The sequence below is a fragment of the Ambystoma mexicanum genome, chromosome 2q, assembly GCF_040938575.1.
Source record: "Ambystoma mexicanum isolate Mex_15411 chromosome 2q, UKY_AmexF1_1, whole genome shotgun sequence".
Taxonomy (NCBI): Eukaryota; Metazoa; Chordata; class Amphibia; order Caudata; family Ambystomatidae; genus Ambystoma; species Ambystoma mexicanum.
Window position 1 is genome coordinate 600,928,838 of NC_090924.1, and position 19,077 is coordinate 600,947,914.

A 19,077-nucleotide genomic window follows, 5' to 3' on the forward strand; every position below is an offset into this window, starting at 1 on the left:
TGCAGCAAAGTTCCTGAGGACATAATTTTGCGGGGTTTGGGATTTTCCGCAATGTGACATCTTTCCTGCCTAATTGTGGGGTTCGGAGGCCAAATTGTTTCAGGTGCTGTGCTCCACAGTGTGATGCTGATCTCTGGGCAGGGTGGGGATGATCCTCTGGCTACCTCCATCATGCAGCATATGGGTGACAGAGGCTCGTCACATGGTTACACCAGGGGGTACTGTTCTTTTAGGGACTGGCCAAAGTGTGGCAGACAGAACAGTAACGAGAAAACCATTGGCTTGCCGCCCCTTTAAGGGATTCTGATTTCTGTATCTCTTGGCGTGCTATTGAAAACCATGGCTGTAAAAGTAACATGCTGAGTCGATAAGCAAGTTAGTCGCACCGTTTTAGCAAAGCACTCATACATTTTCCACTTAAAGCAATCTTGGGTTAGGAAGCTTTGCATGTTAAAGCTTGCTGCAGCGATCTGATCTGACCTGATCGGTTTGAATACTAACAGCGTGATTCTTTCTTCCCATTGATGGTAATGAAACAAGTGCCATTGGGTTGGGTGCCAAACAGCTCAATATAACATTGCTAACCACACATCTCTGAATTATGTCCTGAGGAGTGTAATGAGTGCTACATATGATGCAGCACCACAGATATGATATGGTCTTTCTCAGGATTGTGGGAGAGATTTTGAGTGTCCTCTCTAATGCTGTACAGGAGGAGCTAAAATATTAGCTGGTTTCGCACAAAAGTCTCTGGGATGAAATGAAAGCTTTGGGATGGCAACAAAAAGTGTTCCTTGTTCTTTCAGTTGAGGTTCGCTAATTTGTGTCTTTGCCTTCAGACTTCATCTGGTCTCGGGTCCCTGAGTGTGCTTACATATTAGTCCTGGACTGTGTTTAGAGCTGTGCTAGGTGATGTGGAAATAGGCCCCCCAGAGTTATCACCAAAGGACTGGCCAGTTCATCTTCTCTAGCTACACCGTGAGGGAGCCTCCTTCCCCTCCCTGTTCTGAGGTACTGACACTAGTACCCAACACCCTGTGCTCATCTACCTGCTTGCAAGATGCAACAGTCTTGTGCTAAGGGGGATGTTTCCTGTACCTCCTAATCCCACCATTCCTTTCTCCTTTTCACCTCCCTCTCTCTCTCTGCCACTTGCTTGCACATGCACCCAATATCGTGTCATACCGCCTTGGTTCAGGTTGCTATTCCCTCTCTCGCTGCTTCTTTGTTGTTCTCCTTCTTCAATCCCCTCCTGTCATCTTTAACCACCCCCCATCTGTAGTTCCTTCTCACCCACTCTCCTCTTTCTTCTCTCCACTTTCTGGGCACTCCTCTGCACCACCTCAGTGCTCTGGCATGCTCTCGTCTCACCACTATTTACAGGATCGCCCTTTTCATGCTTAGAGTTTGCCTCTTGCACCACTACCATATCGATCTCCTTAGACCTGCAATGTCCTTTCCTTTAACCTCCTTCACCTCTCCCCTCAAAGTATCACCGCCAACCTCCTATTCGCTCCTCCTGATGTTCTTTCTCACTACTCATTTCAATCTCTTGCTCTCCTTTGCTGATCTTCTGTCTCTTCTCTCTCATCACTCTTTTCACCCTCCCATCTCCTTTTCTGGTCATCCTCTTCTTTTCCTTACCAGTCCTATCATCTTCCCCCTCTTCTTGACTGGTCTTCCAAATCTCCTCCTCACCATTCCTTTCACCCTCATCCTCACTTTTACTGATCTCGTGCCTTGAAACCTCCTTTTTCTTCCTCACCCCAAACCTCCTATCCAGTCTTGTACCTTCTGCTTCAGTTACTTCTTTTTTCTTCAATTTCCTTCAATGGCCCATCTCTACCTCCAAACTCTCATTCTGCAGCTCTGAAACTCACTCTCACTGCTGTGCTTATATAGTGCTGGGCATGCGTGATTATACCCTGATTTACTGGAGGCATCATGTGATAGCTCTGGGAATGCTTAGTACCAGCACTTCTTTGTAGTTCTGGTCTCTGGGGCAAGGTATTTAAATATAGCAGCTGCCCTTTGGCACCAATTTTGGAACATGCTCTCTGCTGGCTAGGTGGCAGCTGCTGCTTTCTAATCTTGTTTGATGCTGAAAGGCTCGTTCTCCCTGTAGTTCGTTTTGGCTCTCTCCTGTCTTTAGCATGTTTGTCTGCATGTTGGGTACTCATTTGGAGAGATCGAGGGAAGCTGTAAAGCCGTTTCCTGTCCATTGTTCTTAAGGAGGAGTGCAAGTTCTCCACAACTGACCTGTGGGTGGGGTGTGGTGGGAGGTTTGTGGAAAGCACCTCTGTGGGGTGCTATTTCTTCTCTGCAGTCTTCCAGCCTTCGATTCTGTATTCCAGTAGTATGATCTGGGTTTTCCTTCCGGAGAAGAGAAGGATTATGGGAGACAGTCCTCTCCCCATGTGTTTGCCAACTGGGTTGGGTTAAAATTACTTGGGCGTGGGACATCCCGTCTAGCTTTTAGGGACCTGAACTAGAGTTCTCCGTAGTCCTTCTTTTCCCAGATTCGTGGTTGACCCTCTGAGATCCATTCTGTGTTTTCCCTCTGACAAAGGTCGGAATTCTGGGAGTTGAAGTACTCGTTTTTGCAAGTGGGGATTCTTACCACAGGTGGGCTATTGTGGCATTGGGATACAATTCTCTGGGCTATAGTGGTCCTTGGGGATCTCTGTTAAGGATTTCAATCAGGCAATACGCGGTGGTCTCAGCCTAGTATCCAGTGCGCAAATGAAATACTTATTTTATTGTGTCTACAGGTTCAATATTCTGAGTGATATACCACTCATATCATACCCCTTCTCAAAATAGCCCCACGTCACAATAGACCACGAATCAGGCTGGCTGGTAAAGGTAACATTTATTTATTTAAAATTCAACTCAAACATATGTTTTAATATATAGGGCAGCAATCACCAATGTGGCGACAATATAAATAAGAAAGTAGGCAATGAAGTTGAATTCACTTGTTAGCAACACAGAATATAAAACACATAGAAAAGAACAGTTTTGGCTTGTTTGAAAGATACCACTTGAGTTAAAATTTCCCCCTGCAAAATTCTCAACGCACAACTAAGCAATTCTACACAGATGTAAGTAAGCAGCAGGCATTCAGGAGTAAAGATCAGTCCCAGAATTTAGAGATACCCTTCCCTCCCCAAACAAGAGAGAAAAACGGTTTGGAAATCTTACACTTTTAAAATGACATTCGTAAATGGCTGCGTGAAACAATGAAAAGGGGGCAAAAATCCTTAAACCAATATAAATTCCTATGGGAGCAACAATGAAAAGATGCTAACAATCCTAAGCTATAGTATGGGTAACAGTATACACTTTGAATCTTAATGGCAGTTTGGAAATAATCGAAATTGAAAATCACACGTGTAAAACTTTGCAGAATTGCGAATTCCCGCCTAAATTTCACTAAACGGTTTTTAAGAAAAACACATGAAATACATGGGATGCAGTTTTTGTGTTGGGATGTAGCTACAGGTCTTATGTTTAAGTCAGAGTGAAATGAAGTCTCTAGCTATTAAATTGAGGGAGTTATGCAAGGTTGAATGAGAGGTGTTTTTAGAAAAATAGAACAGAGAAAAACAGAAAATCGGTTTTAAATGACAGGTTACTTTTACTTAAACTAGATTTAATGGCTAAGAAAAAGAGAATGCCACCTGTGAATCTCCACAGTTACACGGCCGCTTGTAACCCTTCACGTGGCGGATACTCTGTTTTCTTTATGGGAATTACTTTATTTAATCAAAATCACTAATGGCTTATGGTCTAGTAAAACAAAAATGAGGATAACACTAGGAATCACAGACAGGGTTGCACAAATGGTTCTGACAATATTATAGGTTCTTAAGGTAAAGACAGAATAGTTTAGAGATGGGGTAGGACACGGTAAGGCAACATATGCTATGATTTACTATGATTCCTATTTATACTTACAGTCCACTTTATTTTACGATTTTGGACCGTCAAGGGTTCTGGTCATCCCACGGGTCGGGTCTAACAATGGACAGCAGGGCACATTGGCAGAATTGGATCCGTGGGGTGGTTCTGGTCACCTGGACTGGCACCTCGGACTGGATTGGATTGGCCCTTCTGGTTGCTGGACACTGGAATCAGTGGGATGGCGAGTTTAGTGGCAGAAAGCCAAACTGGATGAAATTGCTTCCCTTACGTTTTGGGATGGTTTCAGGGTTTGGGCCTAGCTGAAAAGGAGTTCAGCAATGCTGAGGCCTTGGCTTTGCAAAGAAATCTGGAATCCGGAACAAGATGGGGAATTCAGGAACAGAGCGGCATGCAGAAAATCCGGATGGAGTCAGGAATCAGTGTGTGTGTGCTTCCCTTATTTATCATGCCAAATGACATCACTAAAGTTTATGTTAGGGGCAGACTTACAACCCACACCCACAATGCTGTGATTGGTCAAAGGCACAGTTTCTGCCTTGCTTTTTGCTGGTTGGATGACAGAAAGGGATGTCATGGTTTATGAGATAATCTGGAAACCTCCCATAACTATTGGGACCAAAATCTAACTTTTCCACAAATATATATTTATGTAATTTATGTAATTATGCCCTCTAAGAAAATCAGACACATAAATTACATATTTCGTGGGTCACGTTCCAATCCAGCTCCCAAGTCGGTGGGACCTGGTTCAGTCTTTCTGTTGAATATTGGCAATTTTAACTATGAAAAGTTTTCCCTAACATTTCCCAATTCTGTACACATATGCGCAATTACCCCTAGAACAAGTGTACACAACAATAGGTTTGCAACATTAATAGTTTCTGTGCAATTGGTCATTCTTTGTAACTTCTGTTCCTTACTGTTACGCTCACCTGGTCTCTGCGGGGGTGTTGGGGCACGGTTGGAGTTCTCCCTGGACCTGGCTCCCGTGGATCAGCTCTCTTTCCCAGTCACTGCATTATCGAGAAGATGGGAGATGGTAAAAATGGCGTGGTGACGTCGGGATTCTCCTCAACCCTTTCGTGCCAGAAGGTTGTAAGCAAGAGTTTGCCCATGCAGGCTCACCTGTTTTGATTGAATGATGAGCTCTCTGTCCTGCTTTCTTCCAGCAGGGGTGCTGTAGATGGACCTAGTTGCGTCACTGGTCCTTGGCGTGAAGGTCCAGACCAGCTGCGACCTTTCCGTCTTGAAGGTACGTTTTTGTGACTGTGTATTGTTCGTATTGATTGTGTTAATCTTCCTCCATGATTATTGTCCATAACCCTATGTTGTTCTTGCTCTCTTACTTAGGTATGAAGATGACCCAGGAACATGTGATGACAAAGTCTACTCCTGAGGAGCTACCAGAGGTAAGTGGCCGCTACCTGAAGCTCGCTGCTTAGAGTATGAAAGTCTATGCAAGTGCTAACCTTGTCTTTCCTTTCCCTTTGCAGGTGCAGCTGATCAGTGCTTGATGGGCGATTTCCAACTCGTACAGGCGGCCGGAGATGCAGATCCTCGAGGATGATGCGTCAGAAGAAGATCCTGTGGTGATGGAAGTTCCCGACTGGTAAAGATGCCGGGCGGCACCAGCGATGGGACTGCAGATCCAGGTAAGAGATGCACGTGGCTGCAGAAGGGGAAGCGTTAGCAGCGCTTCCAGCGATGGGGCGGCTGACACAGGTAAGATACGCGCGTAGCCGCAGAAGTGGAGTGGTGGTGTGGCTGACCTCAAGGTAAGATGCTGGCATAGCTGCAAAAGTGAAGCGATGGCAGTGCTTCCAGCGATGATGCGGCTGACTCAGGTAAGATGCGCGCACAACTGCAGAAGTGAAGCGGTGGTGTTGCTGACTTCAAGGAACGATGCTGGACGGTTCCAGAGACTGAGGATACATGTGCTGAAACAGGTAAGGTCTTCTGAATGGCAGTAAGTGTTACGCTGCACTAGCAGACGAACGCAAAGCGCCACCATGCGGGTGGGGCCAATTTATATAGCCTGGCCCCAGCCATTCCCTTTAGGCCCTGCCCTGAGGCCCCACCTTGCCACTCCTCCTGCCTTCTGCACGTGCCTTCCATGCATTGCTAGGGCCCCGCCCTGCCCAGATGCACGTGCCTTCAACAGACTGTGTGCCAAGCACACTTTATTATGAGCTTGGTGCCAAAGGCGCCAAGACTGGGTCCATTGGGACCCTGTAGGATGTGAAGTGACTGGCCAATGACTAGTGGCCATGACACTTAAGCAGTAAGAAATTCTACCAAGTTTTCAAATGACTAGCATAAATTCAGATTTTCATGTATGCATTTTTCATATCTTTTCTCATTCTGGCTGCCAAGTTAAATGTCTTGAAGTTCAGTGGCAAAATAAGCATTTTAAACCCAAAAGTCACATGTCTGTTTGTTTTTCTTTCTTCCCAATTGAGAGCAAATGGCAAATCCTTTGAAGTTGAATAAGGGGCCTCTCCCTGGAGAGTAGAGCTTCCTGCCCCTCCCCTGGAAGGGTGAGTGTCCAAACCTGCCATTGTCTTCGCCTGGGGCCCAGATGAATGTCTAATGAAGTTCCTTTGTCATGAGTATGCAAGGCCTCCCAGCAGCAATTACCCTTTCCTGCCAGCAGTGGAGGTGTCAACTTTTCTTAGGCTAAGAACTGTCAGTTGGTTTAGCTCTAAGTTTCAACTTTTTAAATCTTTCATTTAAACATATAAAATGAAACAGTTTATAGGTGGATTTTTAACATTAGCAGACCTTTGACATTCTTAAAGAATTAAACCTTCACACAAGAATATACTTGCAACAGGCGATTTTGCCTTACATTCATGAGAAAGCCCATTAAACTTATGTCTTTAAATCAGATTTACACCGGCAGCAAATACATATTTTAGTCAGCATTAGTTATTCCCTTGAGTGCTGGAGTTGTTTGCAGCCTGGATACATGTATCATGCCTTTGTTTAGAGTTTCTCTCTGCACAGCTGATTCTAATACTTGTTGCAAAGTTTCCCTGGTTTGCTTTTACAAAGGTACTGTTGCCAGGAGCTGTCACTCAATGAGGCCCGGTTCCTCTGAGCCACTCTGGATGATCCTGGGCATTGCAAGGCCCTTTTAATCTCAATGATTCAGTAGAAGTGAATGGATCTAGTGCCAAAACAGCACTTTGAGGTTGAAAAGCTAACATTTTAAAAGGCATTTTCGGTTTTCAGCACAATTATGCTGTTTCATTCACTTTTGCTCCATGGTGACTGTGGCAGAACCCACTGGCATGTTCCTGCAGTGAGGACTCTTGTTTTACCCCACCTGAAATGGGGATGGCAGGGTGTGCAGCCTTTTTCTGGTTATTACAAAATGCAGTTTTAAGATTTGGCATGCACAGGAATCAGTGAATACATTTTGGGCTGTTTCCTTCCCATTTTCAGTACATTGATGCAGGGAGGCACATTGGAATGGGTCAAAATATCCCACATCTGGGAATGGCATACCCAGGTTGATGTGACAATGACCTGAGGTTACTTTGTCACAAGTGTCAGCCTATTGCTATTTGGTCCACATGGCTATAGCAATTATGTTATGGCATGGTGAAGAGGATTTTATAGCACATAGTGTTGTAATGCTAACTCCTTTACTTATGATCAATGCCTACATCATTTATCTCCAGTGTAAAAAGTTAACATGGTTCATCATTGTACATAGTTATTGTTCTTAGAATGAAGAATGTAAACCTCAAGCCAGTATGGAATTGTTATGACTTGAGATGAGTGAGTTCCAGATGCAGTTGAGAAGTTCATCCAGAGAGGTGGTAGCTGCAGTCTTGAGCAGTGCAGCAGTGAACACTGGTTTGCTGTCACCGAGGTGCAGTGTGTATGTGGCCTGTCATCACCAAGGAGTGGTGTGTGAACAGGCATACAACCATGCTAGTGGTGCATCAATTTAATGCTATGGAGAGCGTCTAATTGTCAACGGAGCCAAGGATTTACAGGACATTCACAGAGGTGAGTAGAATTGGGAGGAGGTGTAAGTGAGTTCCCAGCACAAGCCTGGTGGCATTCAAGGCAGTGCGAGTGAGGCCCCAACGCAAACTGTGCAGCTTTAACGGTAGCGCAAGCCAGAGCGCCGGCATTGACAAAACAGTGGAGTTGCATATGAAAATCAAGCAGATGAGCTGCGTGTGTGTGAGCGCACGTCCACGGTTGGTGAGAAGACGAAGATGCGCAGGATCACCTACACATTAGCTGTTCATAGGAATAACATCACTGTGTGTGGAAGGATCATTGCATAGGCACGTTGCCAAGGGAACACATCAGATGCCGACAGAAGCACTAGAAGAAAGGCCCTCTTTGCGTTGGTTTACGTGCAGCCATTTTGGTAACAGTCGGTTACTAGACAACCTAGTAAACAATAACGTTAGCAGAGCGGCCGCAGTCAGAGCACTCGCAATCATTAATTGAAACTGTGGATTGGTTCTTCCTCATCACAGTATCTCAGTGTACTCTTATGGATGTGTTGTTTATTGTGAAATTGAGAAAGAAATCTTCACTTTTCTTCACTAGAATAATGTATTAAGCATCTTCTTCTCAGCATAACACATAGCTGCTTGGGGTTTATTCTGCAACAGAGTTTAGAGATTAATTTTGTGAGCAAGGCTGTTCACATTTCCTGATTTTTTAAATATATATATATATATATATATACATATATATATATATATATCATTTTTTCTTTCTCTTTCACTGTTTTGATTGCACTGCCATGGCTAATATCCCAGTGCCAGCACTGCCTCTGTCCGAGCCTGGAGAGCCATTAATAAGATGAATAGATTGTAAAAAGGATTTTCTGAGTTTGTGTTGGCAGTGTATGGTACACACTATGCAGTAGAAAGGAAGGACACCTTGTTATATCACTGCCTTGGCCATGTAGGGCAGGAAGTATTCAAAAGACTTCCAGAACCTATACAACCTTCGGAAGTAGCTACATGTAACAGTGTTGATATTAGTAGCGCCAAATTAGACAAGCACTATGAAGTAAGAGAAAATAAGATCATAGCTAGATATCCTTTTGGCACAAGGGAACAGAAGGGTGGTAAAACCATAGAATACTTTGTCACTGCTTTCAGGGGCCTAGCTTTCAAGTGTCACTTTGGGCACTGTCATGACAAACACATACGTGATCAGCTGATGATCAAATGTTCAGACAACAGGATTAGGGAGGAACATATAGCAGCTCAACATTGATGACGACAAGATGTGAGAGTAGAAGGCTGCTGCAGGAGTCAGTGTGGTTTTGAATGCGAAGAGTCAGGTTCAAGGTAGCTGGAAGAGTAGTGATAGGAGCAATGATGGCCGGAAGACCGAGAACTATGAAAGCTAAAAAGGGAACTAGGATCCGAGAAGAAAAATGGGAAAAACATCTGAACGCTCAGTAGGGTCACAGTAGAAGACATGCTACAGATATCGGAGTTCTCAACATTTTGCCAATTCCAAGGAGTCTATGACAGTATATGTGGAGTGTCGTCTGTGTGGTCTCACAGGGCATTTTGAGAAGTGTTGCAGATTGTCTAATAAACCTGGGAGTGTTCAAGAGAATGAGTGTGAGGATGAGAATTCAAATTCAGAATTCTATGGTGGAGTGAGAGTAATTCAGGTAGTTAATCCAGTAATGGGCACAATGATGTTGAAGTTTTAATGTTAATAGACAGTGTTGCTGACTATAATTTGATTGGGAGGAACACGTTGGCATCTAAGTACAAATGTTGTACTCCATAAGAAGCAGTTGTCAAAGCAAATGCATATGGGGAAAATCTCATTCATATAATAGGGGAGCGTATGCTTAACTGAGGTTTCAAGGGAGGAGTGCCAGGAGCAAGGTATTTGTTAACAGTGTTGGTGGAGATTTACTTTCCTGGAGTAGTCAAGCAGCATTGAGAAGTAAGCTTGATCCCAATGGTGAACGGCTTGTGTATACGTCTGTAGTGGATGTGGCTGTGTCAAAAAACAAAAGGAGTGAGATTTTTGAGAGTGAAGCGAAGGGCTCTGTAGTAAATGAGGACATTTCATCATGGGTTCTACAAATATTTCCCAACAAAAGTGGGTGTCTGAAACAATTTATACACAAAATAAAGTTGAAAGGTGATGCTATACCTGTTGTGGCTAAAGTGAGGACAGTGCCTCTAGCACTCAGGAAGGAGGTTGAAGTGGAGCTAAGACGAATGGTGACAGATGGAGTGAGCGAGCTGGTAGAGGCATCAGAATGGGTAAGCCCCATTGTGGTAGCAAGGAAGGCTGTGAGATTGTGTATTGATTTGATGGGTTTGAACAAGAATGTGATTGCTGAAAGATTTCCCTGGCCCAAAATAAATAAATTAATTTCAGATTTATCAGGAGCTAAAGTATTTTCGCTTGAAATCAGCCTACCATCAAATACAACTACACCCCGAGTTACTAGATTTAACTGCATTTATTACGCATGTGGGGATGTTTAGGTGCGTGCGCATGCTTTTTGGGTTCGTCTCTGCGGCAAGTTTTTTCCAAAGAGTTATGCACACCTTGTATCTGGGGTCACCTCGTAAAACTCACCAGAAAATGACAAAAGTAGTCAAAAAAGGAGTGTACGCGGGTGCAATAAGTAATGCAGTTTTATTCAGGGTAACAGACGCCTCTGGGACAGCAAATTCCAACAGATAGCATAACAGAACTGCATGAAAATGCGCTGTCAAAGAAACACACCTAAGGTTAGAACTTTTATACAATGCAAGTAATTTGTATTCTTAATCGTGCTACATGAAAAAATCTCCCCACACAAATCCGATTGGACTTTGCACTTTGAACCCTTATAGAAAAACATACTTTGCGATCAATAATTGGGTCCACGAACCTTCCCACACTGCCCTCATTTACACCCTGTGATGTCACAATCCACCCCCAATTCCCACAGCACAAAGTTAAGTCATTGAAACATTTGACACGACCAGCAGAACTTTATTGAACTGTCTTGGTTGCCTCATCCTGATCCTCATCAGATTTGCCTTTCACCATGACACCATCAGAGACTTGAACCACAGACATACTACTATACAAATGTTGCATATCGAGGAAACTCTAACCCGTTCCCCTGGGAAAATGTCTTACAGGGAAATTTTAAACGGCTGTGTCTCTTTTTGGCTGCATTAGGAAATAGTATTTCATAAATAATTTTGAATTCTAAAGTGGTCATGTATCACTTATTTGTTGGTGAAACCTGTGAGCTCTAATCTGCGACATCCAAAAAATAATAGCCACTGTGTACTTCGCTGGCCTGGGATTGCAGACTCTGCCCTAAATCACCAGCCACGGTGGCCTTTGCCACGCACTAAATGGTAACACATGTTTAAAGTAAAAGCAAGCTTTTAAGGCCCATTTACCGTATTTTGTTCTACCACTAAATTTAACTATACTTACCTGTGCTCCTATATGTACGGATTCATTTTTATTAACGATTTTATGTCTGTGAGAGAGGCATGGAATCACAAGTAGACACTGACACAAGAGCTGCAAGTTTCAAAACCTTTATTGATGGTTTAAAAGGGGTTGGAACACTCCTATCTTGCCCTATAACTAAGATGGGAGTATTGCCAACTATCCAACAAAAAGAAAATACAGTCCTAGTCAGTCCTTAGTCAAAATAATATGGCCTATACTAATACACCTAATAGCTGCCTTCTTTCTAATACAATAAATGTGTAACGGGAACGTGTAATGCAAAAAGGAGCAATCAGTGTTCAAAAGAAATGTCAGTATGGCTGAGTAAACTCCCTTCCCCACGTTTTGTAGAACGGGGTAAGGTAGCACACTTGGACCTTGTGACACACTCTGGCTTCGGACACAAGAATTCAGTTTGTTTCCTGGACCAGGGCCCACTTGGCCTTCCACGACAAGTCACTAATTTATCCATTGGACCTCTCGGCTTTCTCTCACTCCAGCCCAGGTCACCTTTTAGCTTGTAATACAGTTCAACAAAAGTTTGTTTCCTTCTGGTTACCACAATTCAGTACAGGTTTCCCTCCACTGGGCTCAAACCTCTCAATCACAATTTGTGGGGTTCCCTTCCCCAAGCTTCAATAACAACTTCATAGTAGGCTTCCTTTTGTCTGGCTCAAGCCTCTTTTCGCTTTCCTTCTGCTGTCGAATAGACTTTCGAAAATCGGAGGTTCTTGCTCTTACCTTCCACCTTCTTTCCTCAAACCTCACTTTTTCTCTCCTACACCAAGGCCCCTTGGTAAATGTAGTTTCGAGCCAGGTACTTATTTCAAAGTTCAAAGATATATCTCACATCCAGGTTTCCCTCTGCTGGGATGAAACCTAACAACAATCAAATCTTGCATCTCAGTTTCTTTCTCTTGCCGCTGCTTCTATGGCATCAGACATTTCACAGAGACTTTCGATTGGGCAATCTTCTTTCGCTGGTCCAATCTATTACTTTGTATCTTTAATTTACAGTTCTTTACAATGCTTTGCTGTCCCTCACGTTTTATCAGAACATGTGCAACCTTCATTTGTTGGATACTGTTGCCATCAAGTTTCATTTGACACAGACCAGACTTTCATTGCTTTCATCAGCTCACTTGCTGTGTTAATTCATTTTCGTCCTTCGTGGCTTTGATCCTGATGTCAAGGCTGATACGATAACTGCTGCTGCACCTCCCCAACTCTGCCGTTCACCAAGGAGGGTGGCTGGTATCCTTGGAACACAAAATATGTTTGTCTCTTCTCTCTGGCTGGCCTTCCTTGCACAACCTTCAAGGCCCTTCAGAGGTAACCATCTCTCGCCGGGGTGTCCAAGGTTTTTCTGTACCTCGGTTCTGACCCTCAGCCTGTCGCTCTGCTCTGCCTAGTTTGCCGTTGCCCTGGAAGAACTGCTCCTTCTCCTGCATCGCCTTGCCCCGAGTGTGTCTCAGTGTTTCACCTTTTAACCATGTGGGGAGAGCTAATAGGTACCAGGTGTATGCAATTAAGATCAAGTGTCTGACCCTGCCTGAGCTTATTAGTGGGACATGTCCAAGGTATTGCATGGATGGTACTCCTTTTAGCCTTAGACGACCTCTTCCTCGGCTCAGTTTTTGTGTAGGAAAGGGGGGATCTGGGAAGTTGAAATATCCTATAAAAGAGGCTCGGACAGGGGTATTTGGTAAGAGGGGATACCATGTCTCTCCACCAGGCGTTCCTCCCCCAATCCCTGAGGACCCCTCACCCAGGTGATCCTCCCGCACTTGTCCACCCCCAGGGTCTGGATCCAAAGGCGATGGGCGTGCCCTGGCCACCTGAGTAAGGGATCACCAGAGTTTAGGCAGTGAAACACTCTCTGGTTTTTCATATTTCACAGATATCAGCAAGAGCTCCCTCCCCTTTTACAGTGCTACTCTCTCAGCTGATACGTGCGTTCCGTTATACCACGTTGAGCTTGCATATTTATTACATTACCCTTTTGGGTAATCTTGCATGGGTCAAATGCTATCAAGACAACATCCGGATCTGGGGAAGTGATGTCAAGGAAAATTATCAGACTTTGTGTGGTTTTGGAGAGATTGGTTGAGTCTGGTTTGTGTCTCACACTTGAGGTGTCATTTTCGACAAAGTGAAGTTGAATATCTTGGATACAACTTGTCAGGGGTAGGTATCAAGCCAAAAGTCAGTGCGATTAAGGCTATTGCAGAGACGCCGGAACCAAAAGGTAAGCTGGAAGTGGCGTCTTTTCTTGGTTTAGTTGAATACTATGCCAAGTTTGTGAAATGGTTGGCTAGTCGCATGCATTCGCTTAGAAAGCTCACAAGGAAAGGAGTAAAATTTGAATGGTCCTCGGAGTGCATGGAGGAGTTTCAGTCTATGAAGGACCACTTGACAGGAGCCCCTGTGTTAAGTGGTTTCAGAAGTTATTTCAGAACTGTTGTCTACAAATATGCCAATGAGTTAGGTCTATGGGCGGTTCTGATGCAGCAGGATTACATAGGGGGAGAGAGCAGAGTTGGTGTTGCGTCTAGGATGCTTAAGGATGTAGAAAAGAGGTATTTGTTATTCAAGCAAGAAGCATTGACAGTTCTTTGGGCAGTCATGAAGTTTAAAGTCTATCTTTTTGGCAGGTCATTTGTCTTGAGGACTGATCACAAACCCTTAGTGAACATTTTCAACAAGGGTGGCTTGGATGGAGTTTTCTGGCATATTGTGAAGTGGGTGATCAGAGTGACGGGTTTGAACTTCTTAGTAGGACATGTAGAAGGGACTCTGATGGCATTGAGGAGTTTGAAGGTGGGAATAAAGATATTTTTGCTGTTGAAGAATGTTTGGATGAAATTAAGTGGTCTGAAGCGTGTGAAAATGATAAAGCATATCAGCTGCCTTATCAAAGACTAGTGGTGTAGTGATTCTTTTGAGTTGGGAGGAGACGGTAGCTGTGCCATAAAGAGATTCAGATGCATCAAGGACAAGTTGAGTATGCGTGGATAACTAGTTTGTACAGGGGAACAACTATTAGTTCCGTAAGACAAGAAAGAAGTCGTGATGGACTTAGGTTATAAGAACCCCATGGGTATATCACGGACCAAATCAGTTATAAGAGCAGATTATTGTTGGCCGCAAATGGATGTGGATATTGACCGTATTCTGAATTGTGGTATCTGCAGAGAGAGTGACAAGTCTTTGAAGGCCAGAATGCCCCCCATGATAGTTTCAGCTGTGCCAAAGGTTCTGTGGGAATTTGTAGCAGTTGACTTGTTAGGACCACTGAACTTGCCAAGAGTAAAAGATAGCTATGTGATAGTAGCTGTAGATTTGTTGTCTAAGTGGCCTGAGGTGGGAGTTTTAAGAGACATTAGTACGACCAATGTGATAGGATTTTTGGAAAGTATATTTTTTTGCGGGTCAGTTTTCCTGCCCAGATCCTCAGTGATAATGGGCCTCAGTTCACATCATCAGAATTTGAGACTTGGCTTCATTTGTTGGGGATAAAACATAAAAAGACATCTTTATACCACCACAAAGCAATAGGTGTGTTGAGAGATTCAGCAGGACAATAATGGATGGAGTGAGGACAGCAGTTGCTAGTGGTGAGAATTGGAAGTATGATTTGCTACAGAGAGTAATTCAACATAGAGTTACTCCACATGGAACGACAGGGGTGACGCCTTTAGAACCTTTTAGAGATGGGAAACCCAGCACTCTTTTGACACCTGCCTGGCTTGGGAAATGCAAGTTATTTAATGTAGATTCTGTGAGAGTGAGAGATCACATATTCAAGTGTGGAGAAGCAGAAAAGGTCAGGTATGACCAGAGGATGGGGTCCTCCTCTACCAGGTTTGTAAGAGGTGATAGAGTGAACATACTGTTGGGAAGGGAGGAAGTGTGATGTGACGTTTTCTGCTGTCAAGGCAGTGGAAAAGGTTTACGGAAATCCTGTGAGCGTATATGGTGGTGATGTGTGGAACAAAGAAAGTGCGACAAGATATAGATAAGGTTGTTTCAAACTAATCTGAGGTGAGGAGGTGTGTTGTGATGTTACTTCCTTGCATCTTGTCAAATGTTCAATAATATTCTTGTTTAGAATCAATCTGAGGAGACAAGGTGTGTTGTAATGCTATCTCATTTCCTTATGATAAATGCCTGTATCATTTATCTCCAATGTAAATAGTTAACGTGGCTCATCATTGTACATAGTTGTTATTGTGGCAATAAGCCCCGAGAAGGCGGGCCAATACGGCCCATGGTAATGCCCCCGGGGCCAATTGCTACAGGTCGGAGCATAGCGAGGACCTTAATGAAGGCCCGGGGGGCATTACCGCAGGCGATATTGGCCCGCCGTCGGAGGGCTTATTGGCATTAGTATTCCGGGGTCTGCAGGCTTGGCAAACTAGTTTTCTCGAGTTTGCAGCTCTGGAAAACTAATGGCTGACGAAATCTTTTCAAGCGGCATTCCTTTTGCCGTTTGAAAAGGTTTTGTCGCAGTACGCGTTAGTTCTAGCAACACTAGAACCCACGTACTGCGTCATTGGTACGGAGGAACAGGGCACCATTTTGGGCCAACTTGCTCCGTACTAATGAATGGGAGAAAAATAAATATAAAAAAGGCCACCTTGGAAAAGGGAGAAGGGCCTGCGCGTGGTCCCTTCTCCCTTTCCAAGGTTGCATTGAAAAAAAAAAAGAGTGTATCCGGCACGGAATGCACATAAGTGTGTCCACGGGATTACACTGTGGTAAGGCTCGGAAACGAGCCAATCCACATGCAGTGTATCCTGTGGATTTGCCGCGCCGGGTACTTAGGTTCTTAGAATGAAGAATGTAATGACCTCACTCCCAGTAAGCCAGCATGAAATTGTTATGACTTGAGAGGAGTGAGTTCCAGATGCAGTTCAGAAGTTCACCCAGAGAGGTGGTAGCCGCAGTATTGCCTTAAAGCTTGTAATAAACTTTTTTATATCTTCACTGGAGTCATCTGCATACTTCAACCAGCACCAGTTCAACCTTACAATACATACTACCACCTTGAAAATGCATCTTGCCGCTATCATAGTCCCCTAATGTAATATCTGTCATTTCTGTGAATTGGATTGCTGCAGTAATTCATGCCCCCCCTAAAGTGCTTTGATTTAAAACTGATTTTTCTGCTATAAATTACAAAATAGAAAGAATCTGTAATTTTGCTTAATGACCTACAACCTACAAGGAAAAGGGCAGTGCCCTGTGAAATTCATATATGCAGTAAATGATGGCAGGGGATGTGTACACATTGTGATTACGTGGTTTTAGGAACTCTGACATTCGCGGTTTCTATCAGACCTGCATTGATAAAATGTATTCACTAAATCTGATTATTTTCTTTAGGCAAAATTGGAAGTAAAAATAAAAAACGGCGTGCTTATCTGATTTGGTTTTTGCTATTCCTCCATGTTACAGGGTTTAAACTGGCTTTCAATTACTTGAAGGGAAAGAAATACCTGGATGCGATAGACGTTTGTCACAAGGTAACTATTGCTGAATGTGTTAAATATCACTGGGTTTTTGATTATGATATGAAAAGTGCATGATTCTGACTATTTCATTTTATCTTTCAGGTTCTTAAGACTTATCCTAATTACCCGAGGATTCGTGAAGAAATTCTAGAAAAGGCTCAATCCGCTCTCAGGCCATAGGAATTAAAGTTTCAGCCAGTCCTAAAGTGTGTGTTGAATTAACTCCTTGTGTTGGTTTTTAGCAATATTCCCTATTGAGTCATCACTACAGGCAAACATGGGTAATATTTAAAACTTACTTGGGCCTTGATTATTGGAGGCTTTACGGCCCTGTTCTTGATTATAAAACTTAATATATATATATATATATAGGGTCCATGAGTTTCTCATATTCAGAGAAGAGAATTACATTCATGCTTTCCAACTTTACCTTCTGGAGCTACAGTGAAATACCCATGTCTGGCACTTTTTGGTATGGTAGGGATATGCAGGCACTTACATTTAATTTGGCGCTTCAGACAAAAAGATTTTGCATTGCATGACTATGAGTGAGTACCTCCTCTGGGAGGTTATTCCTTTAAGAGTACAGACAAGCTAATGCGTTGGAAATTGACCCTCATTTACAAACCATATTTATCTTGCCCTGCTCTTTTCCAAAGAGGTCCTTTGGGAAGAATGTTCGCTCATATGTATGCCTATATAGAACCTGATCAAAATGAGAGCAACAGTTATATTCCAGATTACTTCTGTAACACACACTTCCTTGGCCTTTGCTGTATCTCCTGGAGATGGGATAAGGTGGTGAGTGGTGAAGATCAGATAGCAAAAGGGGGATAATACACAGAGGAAAGCAGCACCTACACCCTCTTAAGATACGTAATTTGCACACAAGTCAAATGCACCAGATTCCCAAATAGAAAGTGAAGAGCAAAATACTCACATTTTCCTTCCAAACTGCAGATTACAAGCGTCACAGGAAGGGGCATTTTGTGAATTGGTTGAATTTACTAATGTGTAAAATATGCATCTCAAGCTTGTGTAGGGGGTGCCTTTCTTTTGTGAACTAGCTCCAAATTCCCTTAGTTGAAATCTGTTTTTTGCACTGCTATCGGGACTAACTTGCCCAGGCCCTTCCCTCTTGGTATCTCAGTGTACCCAACATTGTTCATAGTCTGTGCCTTCAAGCTTATTACACAACCGTTAACATTCCCAAGTGTTGTCTAAGGTCTGAAATCAGTTTCATCACCACTAACTAGCCTAAGTGCATTTCTGAGAAACATTGCAATCCTTTTATGTACGAGAGGCAACATATAGAACGATTCCATGGCATTACAATGAACTTAATTTAACAAATAGAATATTGAATAATTGAAGGGTCCAGACAAAGGAAAGTATTATGTAATGTAGAAGTACATTGTCCTTTAAAACAGAACTAGACTGTATTTTAAAACAAGAGGAGCGGCAGGTTCATGGTACCTGCATTCTCAGATTTCAACCTTGTTAATCTGGCATTACTATAGCTCTTGGCCTAGTCTATGTTTATCAAATTGATGAAATCAAAGGACGTTGAATTACAATGACAGGCTAGAATCAATGTGTCATGTGCTGTGATGCTAGTACAAGGAAAGCATATAGTGCCAAAAATACTTAAAGGGACCAAAGGGAACTAGGTTTTTAATGTAATGTAATATAAGACAATGCCGTACAACTGTTAGAGACGTTATTAGCAAGGCAAATGTTTTTGTGCCAGAAATGTTCATTCTGGAACAAGCTCATCACTGGTCAGTTCATGCTTTTCACTAAGTGTAAAAAGTTCTATTTTTCTACTGTTTTAATAAACATGTCTACTGCTGGAGTCTATTGTGATTGTGTAATTCACGTAGCCGATCTTCGAAATGGTGCATTAAAAAATGTGTCTTCTCAAACCTCTAGAGGTATGCGTGTGTGTTTGTGTGATTTCCTGTATGTGTGTGGGTGTCTCAGGTTTGCACTTGTTAACATGGATACTCTTAAAGCGTTCTGTGCCTTAGATTCAAATAGAAAAAATCGAGCTATATAAATAAAATTTAATTTGAAACACGAATAAACGTGTATTGTACGTAATTTAAATAACCAGTTTGTCTCACAGAATGGCAATACAAATAGCAGGAGA

General features: G+C 43.1%; 1 protein-coding gene across 2 annotated transcripts in view; it reads left to right on the forward strand.

Moving 5' to 3' along the window:
• Positions 1 to 18,780, forward strand: part of TTC21A (tetratricopeptide repeat domain 21A) — a 1,029,691-nt gene extending 1,010,911 nt beyond the window's left edge. For both annotated transcript variants that reach the window (XM_069647746.1, XM_069647747.1), the window contains exons 28-29: positions 16,870 to 16,937; positions 17,028 to 18,780. In XM_069647746.1, coding sequence (XP_069503847.1) covers positions 16,870 to 16,937; positions 17,028 to 17,105 — 146 coding nt within the window. In that variant the 3' untranslated portion in view covers positions 17,106 to 18,780. The remainder of the gene's footprint in view (positions 1 to 16,869; positions 16,938 to 17,027) is intronic.
• Positions 18,781 to 19,077: the final 297 nt, after the last annotated feature.